We start from the raw sequence: 27,714 nt of genomic DNA, 5'->3' as shown, positions 1-27,714 counted from the left end.
GACTCGGAGGCGCAGCTCGCGGGCCGCATCAGTGGCTCGGAGGAGTGCGCGCGCGCGGCACCTCTCGTTCAGAGGCTCTCCTCGTCCTCCGCGCCCTCTTCCGCCACCGCGCCCGCCTCCGCCTCGAGCGCCGAGCTTGACCCTCGTATAAAGCGAAGCCCCGGCGCGAACTCGCACGCAGTCACGACCCAACCACGATCTCATACATTCACCCAGCTTTCACGCGACACTATCAGTAGTGATACCAAGTAGTGATAATGGAAGGACAGGATTGGGGATACTCAGTTGAAAATGGTGAGTTTACCTCATTATAAATAAAAACTGGTCAAGTGCGTGTCAGAATACGCATAAGGTTCCGTAGCTTATTGCTAATTCTTATTGCTAATAACTTTGGCAGTCATTATTTTTGAACATTGATTTTCCAAAAATCAAAGAAAACTCAAAATGATTTTAAAATTCTTAACTACCAGGTATCAAGGGGATAAACTGAGTTTTTTTAACTCACACTTTTCATGTTCAGGTTGTAGTTTTTGGTTACCCTTAGAAAATTTATTTTTTTCAAAATTTAAATACGCCTCCGTGTAATGCTAATCAACCTAACAGCTATAACTCTATTTTTCAAATGGATATGATCCAGAGACAGGCATACAGACGGACTGGACGAAACTACAAGGATATCTTGTTTTACTAGGGATCCCTAAAAACGGTTAAATACTGAAGCCAGTAGGTGGAACCGGTTTGTTTACATCGGCGGCACGTGACGAAATCTACCTACTTTTGTAAAAAAAAAACAATCATATCCACGTCTCGTAACCTCATTATTAATATAGTCAGAGATTTAGTAACCTATTAATAAATGGGTATACGTATTTATCTTATAGGTAGTAGGTACTACGAATAACAATAAATAATTGTTATGATGCAGAAATAATGAAAACACGCATAATGATGTAGTTTCAGGGTTTTCACAAAAATGACAAAATCATTGCAAGGTACCTACTTTGTAGAATCAATTCAATTATTCAGATCACAGTTGTTGAATTCCTATATCACACTTGTTCATCTATCAACACCTATTCCTTATTAATCTATATAAATAAATATAATTTAATATGAATTGTAAATATTTCACATGAATGAAAATGTGTAAATAAATATTTATATAGTATAGAACTCAAATCTCATCACGCGTTACAAACAAAACGTTTAATGGACTTCGCCTTATCATTTATCTCTTTATTAACCTTCATCTCTTATCATTTTTGTCGGAGAACTAATTAGCTAAAATTAGGTACCTCTATATTGCAACTATTTTTAAAATTTTATTATTCATGTAAATTCAAGTGTAAAATATGAGGAATGAGGTAAATCACAGATATACTTCACAGGTAAATTGATACATACATTTACATAGGTACCATAATAAAATAATTGAGTATTACAAAATATGCTTAATATTTTTAAGCATCGCAAGCAATAAGGCTAACTTTACTAAGGATACAATTAATTAGGTGGGTACAGATATAAACTTGAGGAAAATGCAGTGCGTCCAGTCAAGCTGCCTGAAATCAGAATCATTAGCTATTATACTCATTTGAAAACCTTGAATTTTATGAATACACTTTGAATATAAATATTTGTGTGTATTATTCCGGTGTACTCGTATTGTATGTATAAAATATGGCAGTCCCTACTCCCCACCAAAAGTATTGCTTATTAATTTTCTTAGACTACATGAAATGAAGACAATTTTATGTAGAAATTTTATATATTTATTTATTTTAATTAACCCACTATATTAATTTATTATTTATAATATATTAGAGACTAAAAGTACAGAGAATATCATACTAATGTTATAAATGATAAATAGAGCTAGAGCTCTACCTACTGTGCTATTACTGTTCACGAATAAGACGCGCGGAAGGACGGACGGACAGCGGAGGCTTAGTAATAGGGTTCCGTTGGCACCCTTCGGGTACGGAACCCTAAAAAGGGATTGCCATGTTTGTAAGTACCTTAACCTGATAAGAAAAATAAAAGTGAAGTCTTAAACGTAGAGGCAAAATATCCCTCACTCACAATCAGCGTCTGTCTGTGTACCTATTCTTAGTCGATTGGTTTTCTTAGTGGATTTTATAGTGGTTTTCACTTTCAATAAAATATTGTAAACTAATTTTATTATTGTAAATTAAAATATTATAAATATGCATAAAACAGCCCTATAATCCTAATAAATCCTAATACAGTGGACCCCCGGTAATCCGGCCCCTGTCTAATCCGGCACCCCCTGTAATCCGACAAGTCTATTTTATTATTGAACTAGGTGATGCCCGCGAGTTCGTTCGCGTGAATGTAAGTTTTATAAAAATCCCGTGGGAACACTTTAATTTTCCGGGATAAAAAGTAGCCTAAGTGCTAATCCAGGGTATTATCCATCTCCAATCCAATCCGTTTAGTAGGTAGTTTGCGTGAAAGAGTAACCAACATACACACACATACGTATTATACACATACACAAACTTTCCCCTTTATAGTATTAGTGTGATGTGATGTGATTAACTTTTGACATACATACATAGTGAAGTACCTATGACTTGTATTTCAAAGTAGGTATGTATAACATATCTTATCGTTGGATCTTTAATTTGTCGGATTACAAGGTACTCTTTTGTAAAAAACGCCGGACTATAGGGGTTCTTACACAGTACTCTATAATCCGACAAATTCGATAGTCCCACACTGCCCTGCAAAATGTTTGTCGGATTACCGGGGGTCTACTGTATAGTCATAGTCATATTACGATTGGTAAATCTACTCTTGTGAAGCCAGGGCATTCAGTATATCTACACAAAGACAAAATAATATTACCTACGAGTTTCTGCTCGTACCTACGATTAGATAAAGATTTATCAACACACTTATTTCGGAAGTAATTCGAAATAGCCTTAGTATACTACAAGCTATTTACAACGCGTAAAAGATCCTTGATAGTTTCCTTCTTTTAGATAAAAACATGAACGCGCATATTTCTAGACGAAGAAACATTACGTCTTCTTGATTAAAATCTCAGATTAAATAAGGTGAAATATAATCCATACTTCCATATCCATACTTAATATTATAAATGCGAAAGTGTGTCTGTCTGTCTGTCTGCTACCTTTTCATGGCCCAACAGTGTAACCGATTCTGACGAAATTTGGTACAGGGTTAGCTTATATCCCGGGGACGGACATAGGCTACTTTTTATCCCGGAAAATCAAGTGTTCCCGCAGGATTCCTAAAGACCCATCCACTTAACTGATTTGTATGAAAGGTACCGAAGTAGCTGCGTCCCTGTAATCGAAATAGGCAACTTTTTATGCCGGAAAATCAAACAGTTCCCACGGGATCTATAAAAATCTAAATCCACGCGGACGAAGTCGCGGGCATCCTCTAGTAATAATTATAGTTACGAAATTACTTTGATTTTCCGGGATGAAAAGTAGCCTATGTGTTAATCCCGGGTATTATCTTTTTTTTCCTTATCAGGATAAGGTACCTACAAACATTGTAATCCCTTTTTAGGGTTCCGTATCCGAAGGGTGCTAACGAGACCCTATTACTAAGCCTTCGCTGTCCGTCCGTCTTTCCGCGCGTCTGTCAGCGAGATGTATCTCGTGACCAATGATAGGTAGAGCTAGAGAGTGGAAATGTTCACAGAATGTGTATTTCTATTGCCGCTATAACAACAAATAATAAGCATTTCAAAATGGCCACTATGAAAATGTAAAAAATTTAAAAAGTGCTATTTCTTGTTCAATGAACCCTCCGTTTGAAAGTCGACTCGCACTTGGCCGGTTTTTTTTTGAAGATAAATAGCATTTTTGTCTAGGCAAGGTACCTACCTAAGTGGTAGAGTTACGGAGCCCTAATCGGAAATCTTTCAGGATTATAATTTTTACGTTAGTACTCACAAGTAATAATAAAATAATTATTACCACCTAGTTTCTCCTGTCACCAAATTGCCTGGTGAAAATTGCTCTGAGCAATAAGGCCGCCTTTGCATTCAATTGTTTTAAGTTTTTTCTGTTTCTTCGTTTTGTCTTGATTATTTCATGTTTTGTGTGCAATAAGGTTTTTATCTATCTATCTATCTATGAAGGTAATTATTATAATTGAGATGTCCGCTACCTAGGAATTAAAAAGTAAGTACTAAAGTAGATAATTAATGTGCAACAGCGTTTTATTAATTAAAGAAACAAATCCCGTTTTTTCTACAAAATCACAAAACCATAAATCGAAAAATCTTTTAGTGCGAATCAGACACGCGCATCGAGGGTTCCATACTCGGGTAATTTTTCCGACATTTTGCACGATAAATCAAAAACTATTTAATTATGCATCAAAATAAATGAAAATCTGTTTTAGAATCTACAGGTAAAGCCCTTTCATATGATTTCCCACTTGGTAATATCTTACTTACTTACCTTACTTTGAAAATTGAAACACATTTTGTTTTTAAATTTTTATGTAACCACAATTTTAAGATTTTCAGATTTATTCCTTTACTTGTGCTATAAGACCTAACTACCTGCCAAACATGATTCTAGGTCAACGGGAAGTACCTACCCTATAGGTTTTCTTGACAAACACGACGGACGGACGGACGGACAGAAAGACAGACAGACAGAGAGATAGAAAGATAGACAGACAACAAAGTAATCCTATAAGGGTTCCGTTTTTCCTTTTGAGGTACGGAACCCTAAAGATGTATGCATTATTAGATGTAAATGTAGGTAAGAGACTTCGTCTGTGATGGCGTTTGCTGGCGCGCGTGCTGTGCTTGTTTGGAGTGTTTTTTTTGTTAAGAGTGGCTGGTTTTTGTGTTAGTTGGTGTTTTTTGGTGGTGGAACTGACTGGGAAGCGCTCTAAAGGGGCGCCGCGCGTATGTCGGCGGGCGCCGGCGCAGACGGAGTCCATACTTGTATAAATTCAATAACTTGAAAATATCACAAACTTGACATTGGCTAATCAGAGTAAAGCCAGATTTATAGAAAAAAAAAATGTAGGTAATCCACTGAAATTGTTTTGTAAATAAAATAACTTTATACTCAATATAACTCATGAGTATTTTACCTCGAATCAAGAATAACGCCAAAAATACTCGTTGCGTGCAGCGAGCATTGGCCTATTTAAAGTGTTCAGTAATTGTGCCACCGCGCCGCACCGCACCGGTAGATACAGTGCAAAACTTTGCAACTTGGCCAGCCTTGATCGGCTTTAATTTTAAGAAACACTTATCGTTGATAGGGAAAATTTGTGTCAAATACATCTTCATTAGACACAATGTATAACAAATACAATATTTTCTTTATCTATTGCCTAAGGTATTAATACCTAGAAATGTTTGATGTCCGCCAAACAACCCATTAATCAAATATTTATGTAAAATATAATAATTTTTTTAATGGTAGGTACCTAGATAGTACCTTAGATGTACCTATAAGTATCAATATAAATAAAAAAAAAATATGCTCAGAATTGAGAGCCTCCTCCATTTTAGAAGTCGCTCGATTGAAAAAAAATTATATGTGTGCATAGACACACAATATAAATTATATATCAATACTAGCTGACGCCCGCGACTTCGTCCGCGTGGATTTAGGTTTTTCGAAATCCCGTGGAAACTCTTTGGTTTTCCGGGATAAAAAGTAGCCTATGTGAACTTTATACCATAGCAATAAAGCTCAAATTGACTACGTTTTAGTTAGAAATCATTTGTATGGGAAAAAGAAAAGGGCTATTTTTAGGGTTTTTCCAGCAATAATTCTAATTTTTCTCGCCGTAAAAACCATCCTTGAACTTCAACGAACATTTTAAAAAAAGATTTGGCCAAATTGGTCCAGGCGTTGTTGAGTTATGCGCTTACCAACACATTTTGCGATTCATTTTTATATTATAAAAGATAAATACCAAATATTGAATTAGAAATTCAATTAAATTGTTTTCTAAGGGGGGCTCCAGCTACATGAAAAACCGGCCAAGTGCGAGTCGGGCCTCGCTCTTTTAGGGTTCCGGGCATAATTATGGAACAATAATTATTTTGGGTGTATGTATGTAATAATTCATTTCCGTGCAAGACATCGCATTCAGAACAAACTGTGAAAGAAACCCCCAAAAATGTTCGTTTGTTTTGGTCACAGCTTACAAAGTACGAACTGCTTTATGAAATGTTGTTTTCGGTATTTATTGTTAAAAAACAGTATATATAGCACATAATATACCGAAATTTCATATTCCTATCTAGTTCACTGAAGTACGAACTTATTTATGATGAATTTTATTTGTTGAGATAGACCCTTGTCGCAATTAATGGTCTAATTAACTGACAACTTTGAAGATCCCCAATTCTTAATTTTTTGAGATAAAAAAGAATCACACTATATCACACTATCACACTATAATATTATAAAGGCGAAAGTTTGTATGTGTGTGTGTGTGTGTGTGTGTGTGTGTGTGTATGTTTGTTACTCCTTCACGCAAAAACTACCTACTGGACGGATTTGGCTGAAATTCGGAATGGAGATTAGATAATATCCTGGATTAGCACATAGGCTACTTTTTATCCCGGAAAACCAAAGAGTTCCCACGGGATTTCAAAAAACCTAAATCCACGCGGACGAAGTCGCGGGCGTCAACTAGAATAAATATATATGCGCACTCTAATCAATGATACCCGACACGCTAGGGTAAGATAAAAAAAATCCGGCTCCTTTTTCCTTCCTTATGGGAGGGCCCCCCTGAAAAATAATATAATTTAATTAAATTTCTAATTCAATGTTCGGTTTCTTACTCGTAATAGAGATTAAAAAGGAAAAATGCTTATATAAAATCGATGTGATTTATTTACTCTATAGCTCTTGACCTGCCGAAAGAAGCGAGGAGAACGGTGTATAAATATGTACCTATATTTAGGGATGTAGATTTCCCCGTTTTCGAAGTCCTTTGGCAAAGAAAACCAAACAAAGTAAAATTGGCAACGATAAAACATTCGTGACAAGGGTTATAAAATGGTTGGACACTCGTTAGAAAGAAATTACATATGAAGCAGTAATGTGTTTACATAAACGACGTTACCTACGTCGTAGGCAATTTAGATAGCGTTATATACCAACTCGTATTGTACATACCTAGTTTGTTTTAATTAGTAGGTAAAGGTTACGACAGCGTGCGTAAGAAAATCAGTCTAGTCTTCTAAACAATGCAGTGTAATAAATTATATTATACCTGCTACGATTTCTTTTTATATACTTAATAAAAAATATTCTGTCTGTCTGTATATCCGTCTGCTAGGTTTTTTGCAGCCCATATATGTTTAATTAACAGTTTTTGATATAATTTAGTAGGTACAGAGATATGTATAGTTTGTGCATCCTGCAGACGGGCAGAGGCTACTTTTTATCCTGTAAAATCAAAGCGTTTCCATGAGATTTAATTAAAAAAAACTAAATCAACGCGGACGAAGTCGCGGGCATCATCTAGGTATTAGTAGAAAGTGTTTTATACTTACGAAGACTTCATCTAGGTACTAAATATTTTTTTAAATATTAATTGTAAAACTAATCTAACATTCTAACTGCAATAATGATGTTGCAAAGCCTTTCAATGAACTATTTTTATTAACTACTGCAATAATTTCAGATGAAAAAATACGAGAAAGGTTTTATATTTGAAGCAGAAAAAACGTTTAAATTGTGTATTCATGTAATATACACCTACACCGAGAAATGAATAAAACATTCGAATCTATTTGGCGGATTCATTTGTATGATTGTACTAATATTGTAGTCTAACAGGTACAGTTATATTGTTAAAACTGTCTGTACCTATAAATAGGATTTCATTTACCAATAAAAAGAGGTTATATTCTCTAGTCCAGTCGGGGAGCTTCAGGGTTCAATCTCGGGCACGAACCTCTAAATTTTCATAGTTATGTGCGTTTGCTTTAACGGTGAAGGAAAGCATCGAGAGAAAACTCGCACGCCAGAGAGTTCTCCATAATGCTCTCAAAGATGGGTGAAGTCTGCTAATCGTGGAGAGAGATGAGTGGTCAATCATGATAACCTACCAGTAAATCTCGTGTACTACCTGTGAACGATGTCGAGTGATGAGACTCACCAGTCACCATAGACACCCAAGAGTTGCCGTTAGTAACTTATACTTACTTAATTACTACAGTTAGTTACAATTTGTTCCAGAGATTTCAGGTAGGTAGAAAGTTCCAAAATCCATCTCAAAATTCCATCATCAGAGACGTTCAGTGATATACTGAACTGATTAACTGTAATCATCTTCATTTCTCATTCTTCTCGGTAGGATCGGCATTCCGAACCAGTGGTAAATGCTTTTGACGATTCAAAAGAACTTGTAAAAATCTAATTGAATAAAAATATTTTGAATTTGGATTTGAATTAAGTCGTCCAACCACGTGTGTTTGTATTTTAACTCAATTGGACTACTGTAATTAGCCGAAAACTCACTTACCTACCAAATTCGACGTAAAGAGCATGCGAAATTGATCTAAACGAATCATTCTTTGAGTAGGTAGGATCTCAAAGGTTTACTAAGAAAGCACTTTATACAGGTAAACAGCTCGTGCGGAGTGTCTATAAAGTATGACCATCAGATTTTATGAGAATGATGAGTAGAGTTCACGGGGATTTTTTTACTAAGTAACGTAATATGTATATAAACGCCGACCTACTAGAATTTCTTTCCAAGTACCTACCTACCTAAATATAACATTTCTAAATACTAATTATATTACCATAGCATCGATATATAAATGCAAATAAGCGTTAATGCTTATGTTAAATTTTCTTGAAGCGGAGATTTGCAAAAAGTTTAGGAGTAGCAGAGTTAATTTCTTGTTTGCGAGTTAACAACCGTGAAGGTTGTAACTTAGGTACACTTAACTTCCTTAACATCATAAGAATAAATGGATACAAAAGACTGAAGACAGCCATTGCTTATGTCATTAAACCTTTTAAGAGTTGCGTGCAGATAATAACTTGTTATTTGAAGCTAAGTAGATATGGTTTAAAGCGGTGATAGCCCAGTAGTTAAGGACGTCGGCCTCGTAGACCATAGTCGGGGGGTCCGCGGTTCGATCCCGGGCACGCACTTCTAACTTTTCGGAGATACCTATGTGCGTTCCAGTTTCAACAATTAAATATCACTTGCTATAACGATGAAGGAAAACATCCTGACAGAGCCTAGTTTCACGTTCTTTCGTTTAAATGCAGCTTATTATTGGGCACATTGTATTATCACAGGTAATAAGTAAGTACATAATAATATTACATTTATTACTAAGTAGTAGAAAAGTAGCAATCTCCATTCCCGATTTCAGTCATATCTATCGGTTCAGTGATTATGGCGAGGAGGACTACGTACCCAAACATCCGAACTTTTATTAGGATAAAGGATAATAGATTTGTTTATCTAAAGCCTAAACTGTATAGGTATAGCAAATTAATTGAGCCCTACTATTAGCCTAATTAAGGCTACTCTTCTCTTGATCTGTGGACTGATCTTTTAATTGAAAACTGATTGCAAATGGCGTGGGTGCATTCATCGCATCTTTAATCGAGAGAGTTTAAGTCCATGTGACCTCGACGTCAGCGTTCCAACTTCCAACGCGGATATTTAACACTAATCGTTTTTCGTTCGCAAATCAATGAATAAAACTTCGTGAATAAAACTAATAAAAACGTGACCCACTATGAAAAAAACGAACGAATACCAAATAGTTACATTATTACAACAGTAACTTCCATTAGGTACATATTGTAAAAAATTGGTAGGTAGGTACTTACCTATAGTTGATTGTTGCAGTTTCCGATTGGGCAGTAACAGTTAATTTAACGCGAGTCAGACCCGCACACGAAGGATTCGTAGCATCGTACTAGAAATAACTCTTTTTAATTTTCATGCCAGCCATTTTGAAATGTTCATTATTTGTTGTTATAGCGCCAATATATATGTACATATTCTGTGAATATTTCAACTTTCTACCTATTTATTGTACGGTTCACGAGATACAGTCCGTTGACAGACAAACTAGTAATAGCACAGTTTTAGGGTCCCGTTGCCACGCTTCGGTTACGGAACTCTAACAAGTTGTAGACTCGGATAGCAGTGAAATTATCTATTTAAGTACCCTCTATGCTTACGGTAAAGAAAATCCATCTATACTAAAATTACTTACAAATTCAAATTTTGGCAGCTTGTATAGTAGGTATTTCTTTACTCCTCAACAATTTGCAAAATAACTTTTTAAGTACCTAGTTACCTACTTAATAAATAAAGTATTTTTTTAAATAGGTACCTAGATATATTAGCTTCTTAAGAATCCCACATTCAAATTTCTCCAAGAATACCCAAGAGAAAGTCTGAAAATACAACCTGCAAACCAAACCTGTTTTAAATCGTAGCGCCGCGCCACGGTATAACCTCCAGTCCTGTTACAATTACATACCTATCAGAAAAAAATCGCGGACAAAAACTAGTTTTTACATTAAAGTGAACACATGGGTAAGAGACACCTAAAAACAATGTAAAATCAACACAAGGCCGAGGTCGTCTGCGATCACTGAGCGTAGCGGTTCTTGTTTTGGCTAAAAAAAGTTGTCCATCATACATCCACCATATTAAAAGACGGAATTAGTTGACAGTTAACACACACTGTTCTGATAAACATTTTATCATGTAGGCATGTAGGGCATGCCCTAAGTTCTAGGCATGTCAGTAGTTAGGACACTAGGAGTCAGACTCTACCTACGAAAATGGCAAAATCTTTGTGAGTTTTCTGAATAATTTTTTTATACGTTTTTCGGATTAGTATAAGAAATCACGTCATGGTATGCTAGACACTTAGTATTGTAGCTACCCCCTACAATTTATTACAGTTTAAGGGAGTCTGGCAGGGGGTTGCCACAACACTACTTTTAACACCTATTACCTGTTATCTCCCAAAGCCACCAACCATTATCCAAACTTCATAATCGCTGATCGCTCTTCTCTGTGTTGGGGACAATACGCAGACAAACTTTCAGCTTTTTTATAAAATAAAACAAAGGCCTTGCACGTGCTGGCTCTTTCTCTATTATCATAACACACAAACAATAGGTAGTTACTAGTGGTACTAGGTATTACCAAACTATATTGAGTATCCACAATTTGATGAGATGAATTACCTACTCTCCGCGCCCACTACCTATAAAGATAATGGATAATTTCGTAAGCGTACTATGTATGATCATCGTGGGATCATCTGGTACGGAATATCGTTTTTAAGGTCCCGTTTCAAAATGGTAAAAAGAACCCTTGAGTGACTTGTCCATACGTTTGTCATCAGATGTCTCTATCCATCCAATCCATCAATCGTCATGTCCATCACAGCAGCTTATTTCAATAGGTATAGGTTTGCCCGTCTCTATAGGTCAGTTATCTCTGCCAAACGTTAGGATCAGTTCAGCAGTTGAGACGTAAAACATACATACAGACATACTTTCGCATTTATAATGTCAAGTATGGATAATATTAAGTAAAAGCAAAAAGTGAGTTTAAATTTTATATTAAGTGTTGAATTATTTATTATTTATTTATTTAGTGTTAGTGTTCAAATTACATAATACATTATCTTGTGCGATGGTATGGAACCCTTCGTGTGCCAGTCCGACTCGCACTTGTCCGGTTTTATTACGTGTAACGTGGCCCACGTGTATTTATTATCTGTAATAGAGAGAATATTAAAAACGCTTTTTTGCTGCGAATAAGTGACTACTTAAAGTTGTTTATTTAATTATTTTTGTAACAATAGGTTATATTAATATATTATTCATATCTATAAAAAGTCTTAACCAAGGTTTAACATAACATTTTTATGTGCCTACCTGCTTATTAGTGGTATTCTTACAATACGAGTACACATAAATAAATTACCTGTAAGTAAGAACCTATATCGTGAAACGCAGTCTTTAAATATAATCTATACTCACTAGACATAATATAATAAAATAATTAACTGACTGACATATTAACATAAGCTCAAACTGCTGTGTCTAGAAAATTGGGATTTGTATGTGAGCATGTAGGTTTCTCTACACTAGTGGTAAAGCTCTATGCTATAGAGTCTATACTAGACTAAGAAAGTATTTTTATTGGACCCGAACGCACCCGGGGCAATTCAGCTAGTAAATACACCTACCTTTTCATTAAAGAATGTTCCGTCGACTCAATTAATAGATAACTATTGACAATTTGATAAAAATATTATTGGCTAGGACTGAAATGTTTGAGTGCAAAAGCTTTGATGCCGAAGCTACTTGATTTTACAGCTGCATAAACAAACGTAACGACGTAAAGATGAAAGTAAGAAAATCGTCTTGAAATCGTGGTCTCATAAATCTTTCTTTCATAACATTTATAATATTTGTTTATATTATGCGATCTATGCAATCATAAGTTTAATATAATAATACGTAAGTAAGTATAGGTCGGTCTTATCTGCCTACCAGAGCCGGTCTGGGTCAGTTTTGCTGGCTGTGCGATATCCTTTTTGACATCTACAAAGCCCCCAATATGCAATTTTTTACATTTTTCTATTAGGTATATATTATGATCTTCAATTACGAACATTACCTGTACTTGGAAATATTTTCATTACTTCCTTTCTACCTATATAATATCTAACGTTTGTGGCAATGCCAGTTCAGTACAGTAAGTAACTATGTAATTATATAATTTTTTGATTGATTGATGTATTCAATGATATAATATGAATTTTGACCCTGGCTATTATAAGGCTAGAAGCGTAGATATGTTTTGTTGCCCCCTATTAGATAAATATTATGTAGTCTCATACAACTTGACTTCTTATATACCTACTAGTAATTGTAGCCTATTCCTAAATAAAAATGGCCAGCCATAAAACAGAGATAAACTGAGAATCATGATGGAAAATGGTCAGGGTAACCATCGTCACGATCATGATATCATATTTCCCAGGAAATGTAATTAAGATCGTGTGATCAATTTATAAGTATAACACATTTCCCAAACTAGCTTGGAATTTTACCTACCTATGTACTTGTTACCTATTTCATAGGAATTGTATACATTATACAATTCCCAAAAAAAATGCAAATTGTCTGGAGGATGTAAAAATGGAATCTCGCGGTGCGCCCGGGTCTGCAAATGTACAACTGTAGCCTGTTACCACCCTGTAACGCAGTAGCTATTTATTTGATGACCTTTCCGCTTGAATGTTGGTAGGTACTTCTGTTGTTTCATGCGACAAGGTTGTGTAGTGTGACCCTGCAGGTTGCAATGTCACACTCGCCGAAATTCAATCAAAATTTAGGTAGTTATTTTCTTATTTCAGTTTTTAGGATTCCGTACTTCAAAAAGAAAAAAGGAACGCTTATAGGATCACGTTGTTGTCTATCTGTCAGTCCGTCTGTCTGTCGGGTCTGTCAAGAAAACCTATTCTCGTTGACCTAGAATCATGAAATTCGGCACGTAGGTATTGTCTTATAGCACAAGTAAAGGAATAAATTCGAAATCTCTGACTTTATGGTTAGGTAGCAAAAACGAAGACAAGTGATACTATAATTGATGATTACTAAAAAGTACCACAAAAATACTGCGTTTTTTTAAAACCTATTATTTTTAACAATATTATGATTATTGCAAATAAAACATTTGACTGACGCCAGAGGTTAACGAACGTTACGTAAATAGGCCACTCGGGGTCAATGCCGCGTCGTAGATTGACGCAGTTTCACACGCTATACATTGCGGGTTTGAAAAACACTAAATCAGTAAAATTACAAAATAAGACAAATGGTTATTTGCATTGGATTGTGTTTAGGTAGGTAGTATAATAATAACCCTGTTTTTGCTACCGTTTTGGTTACACCTTGTATAAAATTTAACGTTATAAAAATGTAGTTTGATTACAACATTATTTAGAAAATTATGACGGCTGTGGTGATTTATCATTATAAAAGTGTTATTAGCTTTAAATCTTGCGTGGGTTGAAGTGGAAGCTTAACCGATAAGATAACGTATCAGTCTATCATCTCCATTACTCATTCATCTCAGTTTAGTTGCCCCATATTAAAACCTTGTAACTATTTTTTTAATAATGAAAATAAAAACTGGCCAAGCACGAGTCGGATTAGCACATAAAGGGCTCCGTACCATCGTATGTGCTATGGAAGTAGGTAGGTAGGTAAAAGCAATAGCTCTTTTTTATTGTTTTATTTTCATGGCGGCCATTTTAAATTTTTTAGGGTTCTCTACCTCAAAAAGAAGAAAGGAACCCTTATCACTTTGTTGTCTATCTATTTGTCTGTCATGTCTGTCAAGGAAACCTATAGGGTACATCCCGTTGACCTAGAATCATGGATTTTGGCTGGTGACCTGCCATTTTGGAATTCGATCCCGGGCACGCATCTCTAACTTTTACCGGAGTTAAAGTGCGTTTTAAGAGCAATTAAATTTAATTTCCTTTAACAATGTTAATGTGCGTTTTAAGCAATTAAATAAGTATCACTTTCTTTAACGGTAAAGGGAAACATCGTGAGGAAACCTGTATTTTGAGAGCCATAATGTTCTCAAACGGCGAAGTCTACCAATCCGCACTTGGCCAGCATTGTGGACTATGGCCTATACCCTTCTCAATCTGAGAGGAGATCCATGCCCAGTTGTGGGCCGGCAGTGTGGCAATGGGTTGATGAGGATGATACATTTTATTATATCCTGTGCTATAAGTTAACTCCGCAAAATAGATTGTGCGGTTTGTGCCACAGAGCCGTAACTATGTATAATAGGCTCTGGGCGGACCTTGGCATAATAATACTTGATTCAGATAACTGAATTCAAGCGCAGGTGATAAATGCAAGTGTGAAGTGATTAGAAAAATCAGCGTGTAAATGGACACGGCTTTGTATTACACTTACAGTGCAATCTATAGAGCGCACTCTGACTTTGACAGAGTTAAAACGAAACAGATATATATCTCTCACATAAATCTGTCTCGTTTTAGCTCAATCTTAAGTCTAAGCAAAGTCAAAGTTCGCTCTATAAATCTCACCCTTAGACACCCAAAAACCTGTAGGTCTATACCGAAAAACTTGCATCAATCATTATAACAATCGCAATAGTTTTGATTGCCTGAATTTAATGTATTCTTGTTGCAGCAATGCATTGTAGCCAATATTAACAGGGCTCTCAGGTCACTTACTCCATACAATCGTAGTCCCAATTTCATTTGAATATTAAGCAACCAAAGTCCATGAAATTTTGCAGACATATCCTAGAAACTAATATCTGTGCCTGTGGTGTTTTAGATTTTTCTAAAAATATGTAGTTTTAAAATTACAGGGGCTCGAAAGATTTGTATGTGAATTTTTAAGACCGCGTAACTTTGAAACCGAATATTTTAACGAAAATCTGGAAAACCACAGACATATTAGTTTCTAGAATATGTCTGCAAAATTTCATGGACTTTGGTTGCTTAATATTCAAATGAAATCGGAACTACGTTTGTATGAAGCGAGTGACGGAGAGACCCCTCTTAAGCGCAAAGACTTACCGAAAATTGTATGTCTATGCTTAAGCGAGTGTCGGCCAATCAGATGCGACCGTTACACTGTAGCTGTCACTTTGCTTTGCTTTGATAGAACCCCAATAAATAACTAATCATCTGTCCCCTGCCTGTACCTTCATCATTATAATATAAAGTGTAAAGTAGGACTTAGGGACATTGACTCCTAAGTCCTGAGTTATAATAATAAAATAATAATAATAAAAACTGCGTCGATTTCACAAAAAAAAAAATGCACGCCAGTTTATTTTTGAAACGTCCAAGTCGTCTTGTTTACGCTGTCATCCACCTCATATTTCTTAAACATGTAAACTTTCTTATCAGAACTTGTGTTATTCGTAAGGATTTTGGTACATTGATAATAAGGATTTATACTGTCACCGAAGACTTAAATAGTATTAGGTAGTTACTCGTAATTTAAATAATACTGTTTGCATTACACCGTCAGGTAGCGCCTTGTTTCAAAATCATGTTTTGTATGCGGGCCCTATTCCAAGTTGTAAAGATAAACAGAACAGACCTGATTGTTTACGTAAATGTCGATATTTCATTCAGTAATTCAGTGATCAGTTTATTTACCTGCCTCCTTGTCGGGAGTTTTTACTTGGCATTTACTTTACCTGTATTTTATACAAATTGTATAGGTAGAGGTACCTATGGTCTGCTAATACGCACTGGGCCAGCAGCGTAGCAGTCTAAATGACCTACACCCTTCTTATTTTCAGAGGAGAGTGCTGTAGGCCGGCGATGTTTGGTAGATAGTTAGATACCATGGTCTATTTCAGATATTTTAATTTTTCCCCCCTAATCCGACATCAAATATAAAGAAGTTTTGACCACAGATTTCTGTGCTGTTTTTGATGATAAAGTTCTTTTGTGTGCAACGCCTGCGAATCGTGTTATGTTTAGTGAAGTGTATTATTTTAATCATCTCATTACATGCTATGCTAACAAAAATTTGTCAACACTGTCGAAATTCTAAATAAGTAAATTGATTTTTTTCTTGCGCAGGACCAGCGACGTGGGTAGAGAAGTTTCCTGAAGCCAGAGGCGCTCGACAAAGTCCAGTCGATATTGACACATCCCGTGCTTGCAGTAGCGGCAGAGCACCTCCCCTCGCGTGGCGGTACTCCGTCAACCATCCGCGATCCGTTGTCAACCCTGGATACTGCTGGAGAGTCGACGAGAACGGCTATGACTCAGGTATACCTAAACATAGTTAACTGCACAAAACTTGTGATTCGTCGAACACGTACAGTTTTCCCTTCCACCTATAATATGGGTACCTACAAGTCAAGAGTGAATAGGCAACTTCTAGGCAAGCGCGCTCCATCTTAGGCTGCATCATCACTTGCTAGCAGGTCTGATTGCAGCCAAGCGCTAGTCTATATAATTAAAAAAAAAAAACACATTTTTAGAATCAATATTATTCATATCATTCATGGTCCTACGCCTTCCTCGTCACCCACTTCCCGCCACCTTCTTCAGATCATCAGTTCAGCGGGCTGAAAATCGTCCTACATTGTGCTTACCGGTACGCAGTCTCAACTTCAGAACACGTTTGCCCCACATCGGCCGTTGCGTCGGTTCTGCGACATACATGACATGAAATCTGAATCCTTTGAGCTATGTCGATCACTTTTGTATTTCTACGAATTTCCTCGTTACGGATTTTATCCCTGTTAGAGATACCCAACATAGCTCGCTGCGCTGAGCTACTTTTAATTTATGGACGAGGCCAACTGTCAGTGTCCACGTTTCCGCTACATAAGTACCTAACTACTTACGTCATTATAGGTAGGACCATCGATATCCGTATGGACGAATCGAAGATTTGGTTTTGGTTTTAGTACGGAACCCTATTAAAAAAAGGTTATGCTTACTAGGTATTTGTTGTTATTGCTGCTCTACGGCTCTTGGGTGTTTAAGAATTGAGTATCGCTATGTTCCTACCTAGGTTTTACAAAAGTCGCATTTCCCATGTAACTGAGGTCAGTCAGCCAAGCATAGAGGAACTAGAGCTAGGAAGTCAAATCTAAATAAAAGTTGTTTCTGTACGTAGTTACGTCTACAAAACCTACCTCCTTACTTCCGCCTATAGATGTGTTTACAAACTTGCAATGGCTCGTTTATTAACCGACTTCATTTTTATTTTAATAAATCCGACATAGATTTGATACACATACCTATTTATTTGAATCATTAATACAATAATACCTATCTGTTTAAATTACGCCAGTTAAGCTAAACTCCATTTTTTTAATATACTTACCTACATATCAAGGGCAATAAAATGATTAAATAAAATCAATTTGTTATAAGTTAATTTATATATAAGCACTAAAACACTTCCTATTACTTAGAAGTTATAAATAATAATAGGAAGTATTTTAGTGCTACAAGGATTTTAACATTCATGGTAGTAATCTGAAATAGCTCTCGTTTTCTTCGTTATATCTAAGATAGTAAATAAAAGTAGGCCCAAACAGAGCGGCAATGAACCTGGAAATAAACACTTATCCTAAATGCATGCCAATTTGCAATTCCATCGCGCCAGACGATCGTCCCCTACCGGTTCCTACCGTGGCTCAGTTGCGACCCTCTTTCATGTGTTTTCGATTTTCATCAATTACCTAAAAGCGATACAAGGGCTGTCTGAAATTATGTTTCCACTTTCCATACATTATACCTAGTCTTGTAGTCTATTCTATAGAGTATATAATGTTATGATGCTTTATGACTAATTCTTAATACGAGTGTCTGTGTCTAATGTAGATATAAGTATATTGGACACAGACTGTGCAGGCATTAAGAATAAGTTATTGATATACATAAAACTACACGATAAGAATGAGATTTAAGTAGGTAAATACTAAAATGTAACGCTTACACGTGACTTAAGAAGGAGACTAACTAGCATAAACATAGCATAAATCAATGTTTAACTCAAATCGCTAGATTTAGAAAATTTAAAATTTCTATTTATCTCCTACGCCTAGGGCCTCTCCATAGGATTTACAGAAATTCTACCCAAAGTACCCGAGGCGTCGGTTTTTGAAGTCGGTTTTATTTTTCTTTTGAATTTTTTTTATTTCACAATTTTTAGTGGCCCCACTGTACTATAATATGCTATGCCCAGTTAAAACCCTACTGTTTACTAAGCTATTACAGTGATCGCGAGCAATTTGCTCTTATCCATTGAGGAGTTCTGTTCTCCATCTCCGAAGATATTCATCAGATCTTCACCAAATTTATATGGGACCACCTGCACAGTATACCCTTTCAAACAAAAAAAAAAAATTCCAAATCGGTCCAGGGGTCTTTGAGTAATCGGGGAACATACATAAAAAATAAAAAAAAATAAAAATAAGATCCCGACGAATTGAGAACCTCCTCCTTTTTTGGAAGTCGGTTAAAAATTGAAAAAAACCTCTACTACACCTAGGACCTCTCCTAGAGTTCGCTCTAAAATAGAACCACACTTCATAGGATTTACAGAAATTCTACCCAAAGTACCCGAGGCGAGCCTTTTCTTCACCAAATATCTAAGCATAAAGCTTGAGCATTAGAGCGTAGAGACGTAGTAGAGAGATATGACAAAATTATAAGTGGAAGACGGAAGTGTCATCAAAGTACGGGTTGCAGCGTAGACACGGATTTTAATATTTTGACAGAGTGTGTGATGTATTCTTAGATTAAGGGTTATAGTATGATGTATTAAAGTTATTCTCCCACATTAAGTACCTAGGTTACCATCAGGTACCATCAGAAATTTTTGTGTGTGATATGAGAACTACAACCGCTACTGCATTATGATTGCGTGTAAGGATTTTGGGTTACAGAAAGCGCAGTTAGTTAATCTACATTTAATTACCTTCCAGAGCTCCGAGGTGGTCCACTCGGTTCGGATGTATACAAACTTGAACAGTGGCACTGCCACTGGGGCGCCGTGAACGGCGAGGGTTCGGAGCACACGGTCGACGGACGAGCGTTTTCGGGCGAATTGCATCTCGTGCATTGGAACACCTCCAAGTACCACAGCTTTACAGAAGCCGCCGGCCAGACTGATGGACTAGCTGTTCTAGGAGTATTACTAATGGTAAGTATTCAAATTAAGATGAACCTACGAGATCAGTGCGGCGCTATATCAAGCTGTTTAACGCAGCTGATAAAAATAATAAGGGGTACTTAATAGTCCAGAGGTGATAGGTGCTCATGTGTTGCTGGTTGCTAGCTGGCTTTTGAATCGATCCTGTACCTAGATCCTGGCATGCTGGAGGGATACAAGATTCGCATTCCGAATCTTTTGACCCGATCAGCTAGCAACGTAGCGGTTTCTTGAGGCAACAAGTGAGCACCGAAGGGAGGTAGTATATCATTTCTACAATAAGTAGATACCAGTAGGTACCTCTGAAGAAGGCTCCTACAGTTGCTACTTGCGCTGTGAGCGACGTCAGCGTCACGCGCTGCAGTAGAACGTGTTTCGTAAAGTTCGTTGTAAGACAGGTCTATACCAACAAATCGTATGTACGCACTACTAGCCAAAACACTGTCATGTATGTTTGTCATGTACATGGACAAGGTTTTTGATTGAGAGCTCGCTGCATTCCTAAGGAAATTCCTGTTTCAGCTCTTATCACAGAATATAACAGTAGGTGTGTACTATACTATATAAATAACATACAGTTACATACCTATATAGCATAGCAACATTGTCATAGAAAGAAATAATTACATTTTTATAGCATGCTCAACATAATAAGTTGTTCCGGCAACAAAACTTACTAAGCTAAACGTACCTATAGCGTCATTCTTATCAGTCATCTTGTGCATAGCCTTTGTATTCTGTTAACTTTATGACAACCTTGGAAAATATGTACCTATGTACAGACACACTGAAACCTCGTTGTTTTTTGCCTTTGAAAATTAATTAAATTAGAAGGTAAATACAAAAAATATTATATTCTAATGGCCACTTTAAGCCTAGTTGCACGATTGTTAGTATTTGATACAAAACCAAAAAAAAAAAGCTACATTTTCTCAAGACTGGTTCAGCGATTGAGCCATGACAGAACAGATAGACAGACAGACTTTCGCAATTTATTTATACGTACTTACATACTAAAACTTTCTGTCGCATGCCAATAAAATAATGTTTACAAGTAGCTATACTTACTAAAACCAGTGATCACAAAAAATATACTCATATACATGTACCTAATTAAAGCGTTGCAACGGAGAGAAAGTGGTACACGGTAGCAGAGAGCCGAGCTGTTGTGCACACGACAAACTTGTTCTGATATCTCTGAAACATATACTTACCAACCTACCTTAAGTAGATTTTATATGAGAGATGCGGGCTACGATCAGAATATTAAATAGGTAGATCATAAATTGTGTGCATTTGCGGATGTTCCAATCATAGAGACAGGGCTAGGACATGCTGTGTGATGCAGCGAGAGATTGTTAAATGCAGCTAAACAATATTGATTATTATGTTACTCTTAATATTTAGTTAGATGTAAGTAAGTAGGTACCTAGGTAGATCGTAAAAACAAAGAATTATTTATGGCTTACGGTTTAGAATTTAGGCAATCAGAGTTGCCATTGTTAGGTATAGGTCAACATGAAATGAACTTTTGGGATTACTTAGCTTAATAATTTGTTTAATAATTTAATATTAGGTATATTTGATTATGGGTTTTCATTGGATAAATACATAGCTATTGGCTATCTAACATTAGCTACTACTTATTATAATATTAAAGTATAATCATTTCAAAAATATACTTCTCACCTAATATTTCCCACGTTAGACTAATTTTGTAGTGTATAAAAAGTGGCGGATTACGGCGGCGCTTGATTTTAGGGGACTGCCAATCATGAAAAATTGGAGTTGCGGAAACCCGAAATGTTAAAGTGGTGGGAAACTCTACTCAGGATCGTTTCTGTGATATTAAATAACGTTATAATAAAACTATTGTTTTCTGTTCGTTTTCGAATCTAGAAAGCATAGCATCAGCTTGCGCCTTGGACTACGGAAAACATAATCCGCCACTGTGTGTAGGTGTAGCAAGTTCAAAAACGGAAAACAGACATCGTAATTAGTAGGTATGCAATGGAGAATACAGATGCATACTGCAGAGGTACCTATCTCACTGTCACTTAGCGAGCGCTATTCGAAATACAAAGAGTTGTATGTCTCATTGTAGTAAACAAAAGATGTTTGGTTACATCAGAGAAGCCTCACAATGCAATCCTTTTAGCGTTAACCTCTCTCACATACTTAATGTGGATAAGTACATAAACATTTGCAGTGAGATCAATATACGAATAGGTACCTACACCATTGTGCATATAACAAGGCTGCGGTGAAGGCAACCAGATATCATAACCTACGTTTTAATCTTTAATTACGGTGACAACTTAGAGCAATCAGCGAAGCTATAACACATGGTCTGTTCAATGACAATGCTAAGATTCCACGTGCATGCATGCTTGGTATTTTTAAATTCATTTAAGCAAATCTGTATCTAGGTACTTACGCACATTCGAGCACTGCTTTATATTGCAACGGCGGATAAGGGTGTTAAGTTTCTATTCTCTAAAATTACAGTAATAATTTTGCGCTCGCTCCACTTATCTATATTTAATCATTTCATATTTCAATTGTTATTTCCTGTTCTCTCTCAAATCCAAAAAAAAAAGAGAACGGGCCGCGGCGGGCCTTATTTAGTGATGTGATGCCACCTCGAGCCTCAGACGGATAATCCGCTTATGGAGCTTATTAATCCAATATGTATGCTGCGTGGGGACCCAGCTTTACACAATACGTGCATAAATTATTATCACTCGCGAGTCGTGACGACGAAAGCGTTTTCAGTGTTAACGGTCAAATAATGTATATTCATGATTTCTTTGTTCTCAATTTATTTTTATACTTAGTGGCACTAAATACCTAAATTGGTGCAGTATTGTAACGAAATAAGGCAAAACGTTATTTAATTTGATCATTTTCATTTTCATTGAAGTACTTAAACTATTTAAAAAAAAAGGTTTTGGTAAATTCTACATCTAGTGCAGGTAATATGCATAAATAATAACCCTTTGTCTCAGATTTCGGGGAGGGGCTAGTGAAAAATTAGCATTGATCTTTGAGTATGAGCATTTAGACGTAAAAGCACTGCTTACTCTAGTTCGACTAGAGTAAGCAGTGTTTTTACGCCTCTATGACGTGCACTCCACTGATACACTACGGCTATGGAATATGTGGGTACCGACTACCGACCTATACTAAATACCTGTTTCTTAATTTCAGGTTGGCTCTAGACACGCAGAACTAGATAAGGTAGTAAAGTTACTGCCATATATCCAGCACAGAGGGGACAAGGTGACCTTCTCAGAGCCCCTGAACCCCGCTAACCTGTTACCGAAGCATAAAGCCTACTGGACCTATCCAGGATCGCTCACCACACCGCCCTGCACAGAATCTGTTACTTGGATACTCTTTAAGGAACCCATCGAAGTCTCTGCAGAACAGGTGAGAAACAATACCCACTGTCGGATAAAGACCCTTCCCTAATGAGCACTACCGTACCCAGGCCTAAGCCATCCTTATCATCCAGTCCATACCCAGCCACTTTCCGTCAGTACAGGAACAGAACAGCAAAACAAGCATTTCTGTCAGTGATTTCCTTAGGCAATATGAAATCCATGAAGAGTTTAGATACTTGTTTTGACAAACTGCAAAACTGTGCTGCTACTGTGCTATTAGATTCATCGTATCATTGTTCATTCGTGACTATTATACCGACATAATAATATACAATACAAGGAATGATTCATTCAATGTGGTATCAAATAAAAACTGTCTATTAAATTAACCGAGCAAAAAATCGCCATAAGTATAACTATAATAGGGTTTCATAGACAAGTTATCTGATTACCTACTGATAGTTGAGACGTATATTACCTAGGAAATAAAATCATAAAAATATATGTGTATTTAGTAAGTAGGTATGTCTGTAGATACTTATCTATAGTTAGCCTATGTTTATAAATATCACAGGTTCTAGGAGCTATTAACTTGTTTCAAGACTCAAAAATCACTGGAGCCTTGAACTTAAACTCGTCTCTCTGACGACTGACATTTTACAGGTCAGAGCCGCGGTCTATCTCGAGTCTCGACCCTGTTTGCTTATATTTTCATCTCTGTGTATTTTGCTTAGTCTCTAAATATTTCCTTAGTATCTACCTATCCAGTTTGGATTAGACTTAGCTAGTGTTCTTCTTCAATTTTTAACCGACTTTAAAAGGAAGGTGGTTCTCAATTCGGTCCATTTATTTTCTATGTATGTACACCGATTTTTTCGAGGTTTCTGAAACGATTTGCAAATTTTTATTAATTAGCAGCAGATGTTTCTCTGGCGATCCCATAAAAAATTCTTGATCCAACTCATTAATCCTGATGCTGCAAGGTACTGAACTCCTAAGCCGTGTGGATTTGGAAAGTTTTGCTGGTGAATTTTAGGTATCAAGCAATGACTTCTTACACTAAAAAGCTTAAAATAAAAAATAATTTAAAAACCATACTCCTAAACCACTAATATAAAAAAATAATTTTTGTTTCAACACTTGTATTGCATGTACGTATGTTTGAAGTCGGGCGAGCATAATAAAAGAAACTAGAAATCAAAGCGTGAAGCTCGTCCAACTTCAACATATTACACCTACTTACAATTATTATTGCACACGTGTAGAAACTAAATTTTTATTTTTACTTTGTTGTTAGTGATTTTGGAAGACGGTTTTTCAATATTTTTTTTAGTTTTATTCAGATAAAATCTACTTTTACTTTTGCTATCTGCTACCTCAGCTGCACGTAGGTATACCTACCTATTTGTGGTAGATTAATAAATCCATATTATGGATAGTTGCGTGCAGCATTCCGCTTCAAAATACAACTACTACTACCACTGATTGCCAGGTGATTCGAAGTGCTGTGGTGTATGCAAATGCTATCTGGCGCAATATCGCGTTCTGAGTGAGCTTCGAAAATCAGCGCAGTAGAGCGTGCAGGTCTTCATTAAAATGTATGAATCCGATCGCTTTCTTTCGCGTACTTATATTCATAATACTTAAACATTTAACATGCACATTAAAGTCTGACGTAGCCATTGAGTAGTTAGGTCGTAGCGCTCTGGCGCGGTGAAACGCTGACGCTCTATAGTCTATACTTATGCGTGCTTATACGCTTGGATTGGTAGATGTCACGCCACAGTGCATTGCGACCCCGCGGTACGCTGGTTTTCTTCTGACGGTAATCGTTGGCGCTGAATATGTAACGCTTGACGGGTCAACGCAGATGAGCGACAGGTCTAAACTGTGCACGATCATTCGTGCTTTATGTATTTCATCATCATCATCAATCTATCCGACATCCAGTGATGGACATAAACTATCTTCTAGGGACTTCCACACGCCACGGTCTTGTACCGCTTGAATCCAGCGGCTCCCGGTGACTCGTTTGATGTCATCTGCCCACCTAATCTTCCAACACTAAGCTTTCCGGTGCGAGGTCGCCATTCCAGCTCCTTGGGACCCCAACAACATGTATCGGTTTTTCGAACTAAGTGCCCTGCCCATTGCCACTTCAACTTCGCACCCAGAGCTATGTCAGTTACTCTGCAAGTTTTATGGTTCTCCTACGGATCTCCTCATTTTTGATTTAGCCACGAAGAGAAATTTCAAGCACAGCTCTAGCCCGCCGAATGATTATTAGGCTTTCTTATTAGGCCCATAGGTAGCGATTATGCATTTACTAGTAAGCATTCCGGCAAACAAGCTTATTAGCTACGCGCTTTCCGCCAGTGCTGACGGGCAGCGTCAGAAGAAAACCAGATAGTCGTTTGTTGGATAAAACAGACACACTTTCGCATTTATAATTAAATTAAGTAGGTAGGTGTGGATTATGTTCTAATGGACTTGATGCCTTATTCTGTAAGAATTGACGTTACTTTAACATTCTGTTTCAGCTGGCCCTAATGCGAAAGCTGAGATGCGGCGAAGCGTCCTGTGGCGTGGAGGCCATGGAGGTGCTGCACAACTACCGGCCCACGCTGCCGCTGGGCAACCGCGAGCTGCGCGAAATTGGCGGCAACTAACACCCTCGTAACTGTCGTAGGGATGTGAAATTGTGACGAATTGCTAAAATAGTAAAAAAAACTCTTGTTGGAACTATTAGACGATCAGTTTTGCTGTCAATTTTGGAGATCCCTGGCTGCAAGACTAAAGGATAATCGAAAGTCTAATGGGATAAGGTATCACTGATATTTAACTGACAAACATTTGGATAATCCTCATTCCTCTGCTCCATCAGGCATCACTCATGATTGATTGAGTGAGTGATGCAGAACCTGCCGTCTATAATGGGGGCTATTATGTGCCTTCGCAAACGTGTCCTTTAAAGCGCATTTTTAATATTTTATTTATTTTAGCATCAAACAGCCATAATTGAGGACTACATTTAAGTAAATGCAATAACAGTGTATCAATATTACAGACAAAAAGTGCCGAAAAATGCATATTTTTGATTTCACTAGTTGATGCTACTATGCGACGAATGAAACCATAATACAAATAAAAAAGCAAACTAGAATGTCGCTTACGCGGTTCTCCATGAATTTTTGCCTTTACGTACCTACCTAGTCTCAGATATTATGCCGGCTTCCTCACGATATTTTCCTTCGCCGTTAGTTATTAGAGCAAGTGATATTCTACTTAATTGCTAATAACGCACATAGCTCCGAAGAACGTACGTGCCCGGGATCGAACCCCAGACGTCCAAATAGGAGGACTCCAGCTAGCCTATTACCGCTTTTTCCGCAATTTGATGTTTGCATTTGGTTAATAATAGCATCGTTGATGGTAGGCCGACAGGGATTTTTAGCAAACTTAAGACTCCATGGCCCTAGTATCTCCACGGCAAATGCTTTCTCCTTGATATTTATATCACATGGAGCAATATATAAACGCGCGTTGCTTCTCACATTAGGGCCGTCCCCGTCCCCAGGGAACCAGCATCAATTCATCAGATCTCTTACCATCATCTTGACTAAGTAATTCCTGCCGTAGGTACCTATCTATACTTATTATGGTGGTAAGAGCCCTTTTCATAGCTCTCATTATGGAGCCATGCCAAATAGCCTACCAGTGCTCTTTTGGCATGAGTTTGTATACTCATAATAGTAATATGATATTCTCATACCTACCTCTCAAGTTGTAAGAAAGCTTGATATATGGCTACAGTAAAACTTGATAGGTAGATATGTATCTACCCAGTGCTGTATTATATTAAGTAGGTACCTATAACATAGCGCATGATATTTCAAGAGAATTTACAGTCTGCATATTACTTAATATAGGTATAGCGCATAACTGAGTAGGCTCCTGCGGTTGAGGAGCGGTGCAGGAGGGTGTCGATACAAGTTGATGAATCACTGAGCTCTCGCGCACGTCATCATACCCCTCCGCACCGCTCCGCTCCACTACTGCAGGAATCTTTTCAGTTATGCATCATGCCTGTAATATCTAAACAGAAGGACTGCATTTGAATTTTAGCTTAAGCCTTAGAAAAACAAGGGGCCTGGGCCATCGTGACACGTCTTTCTTTATGTACCTACCTACTCCTCGAAAGTTCCAAAGGAATGACTCGTTGGCAACGATCATTCTGTCCGTTCCGTGTGTAATTAACAGACTCGACCATTGGCCGGCCAATTTCTCCTTTGTTGTACTCGGTTAACAACCGTGCGCAGGCAATTCACAGTTCAAAAGCAGTGCATCTGGGTAGACTCAAGACTGCAATGTAGGTATACACTTTAGTCAATCACAATAGTGCCTAGAATAGATGTTAGCAGCTATTTATAGTCAGCATAAACTGTTATTTTATTAGCTGTAAAGTATTATAGTATGTTTTGTTTTCCAACCTATACCTAAGTATACGATCTATGTATAATCCAAAATAACATTGTTTTACTCACGTGCTTATTTTATGAATA

General features: G+C 37.0%; 1 protein-coding gene across 1 annotated transcript; it reads left to right on the top strand.

The window, feature by feature from the left end:
• Nucleotides 1-27,714, top strand: LOC123876693 (carbonic anhydrase 1). Its single transcript, XM_045923002.1, has 5 exons — nt 1-294; nt 16,670-16,861; nt 19,540-19,757; nt 22,977-23,198; nt 25,693-27,714. Exons 1-5 carry the CDS (start codon nt 258-260, stop codon nt 25,819-25,821), a joined length of 798 nt encoding a protein of 265 aa, XP_045778958.1. The 5' UTR covers nt 1-257; the 3' UTR covers nt 25,822-27,714.

This window comes from Maniola jurtina, chromosome 2 (assembly GCF_905333055.1).
Source record: "Maniola jurtina chromosome 2, ilManJurt1.1, whole genome shotgun sequence".
NCBI lineage: Eukaryota > Metazoa > Arthropoda > Insecta > Lepidoptera > Nymphalidae > Maniola > Maniola jurtina.
The sequence above is the reverse complement of the archived record's forward strand: the minus strand, read 5'-3'. Positions and strand labels throughout refer to the sequence as shown.

Coding starts and splice junctions, on each gene's coding strand:
- LOC123876693 (XM_045923002.1), top strand. CDS start 258: ATGGAAGGACAGGATTGGGGATACTCAGTTGAAAATG. Junction 295..16,669: donor GGGATACTCAGTTGAAAATG/GTGAGTTTACCT, acceptor TTTCTTGCGCAG/GACCAGCGACGTGGGTAGAG. Junction 16,862..19,539: donor CGAGAACGGCTATGACTCAG/GTATACCTAAAC, acceptor ATTACCTTCCAG/AGCTCCGAGGTGGTCCACTC.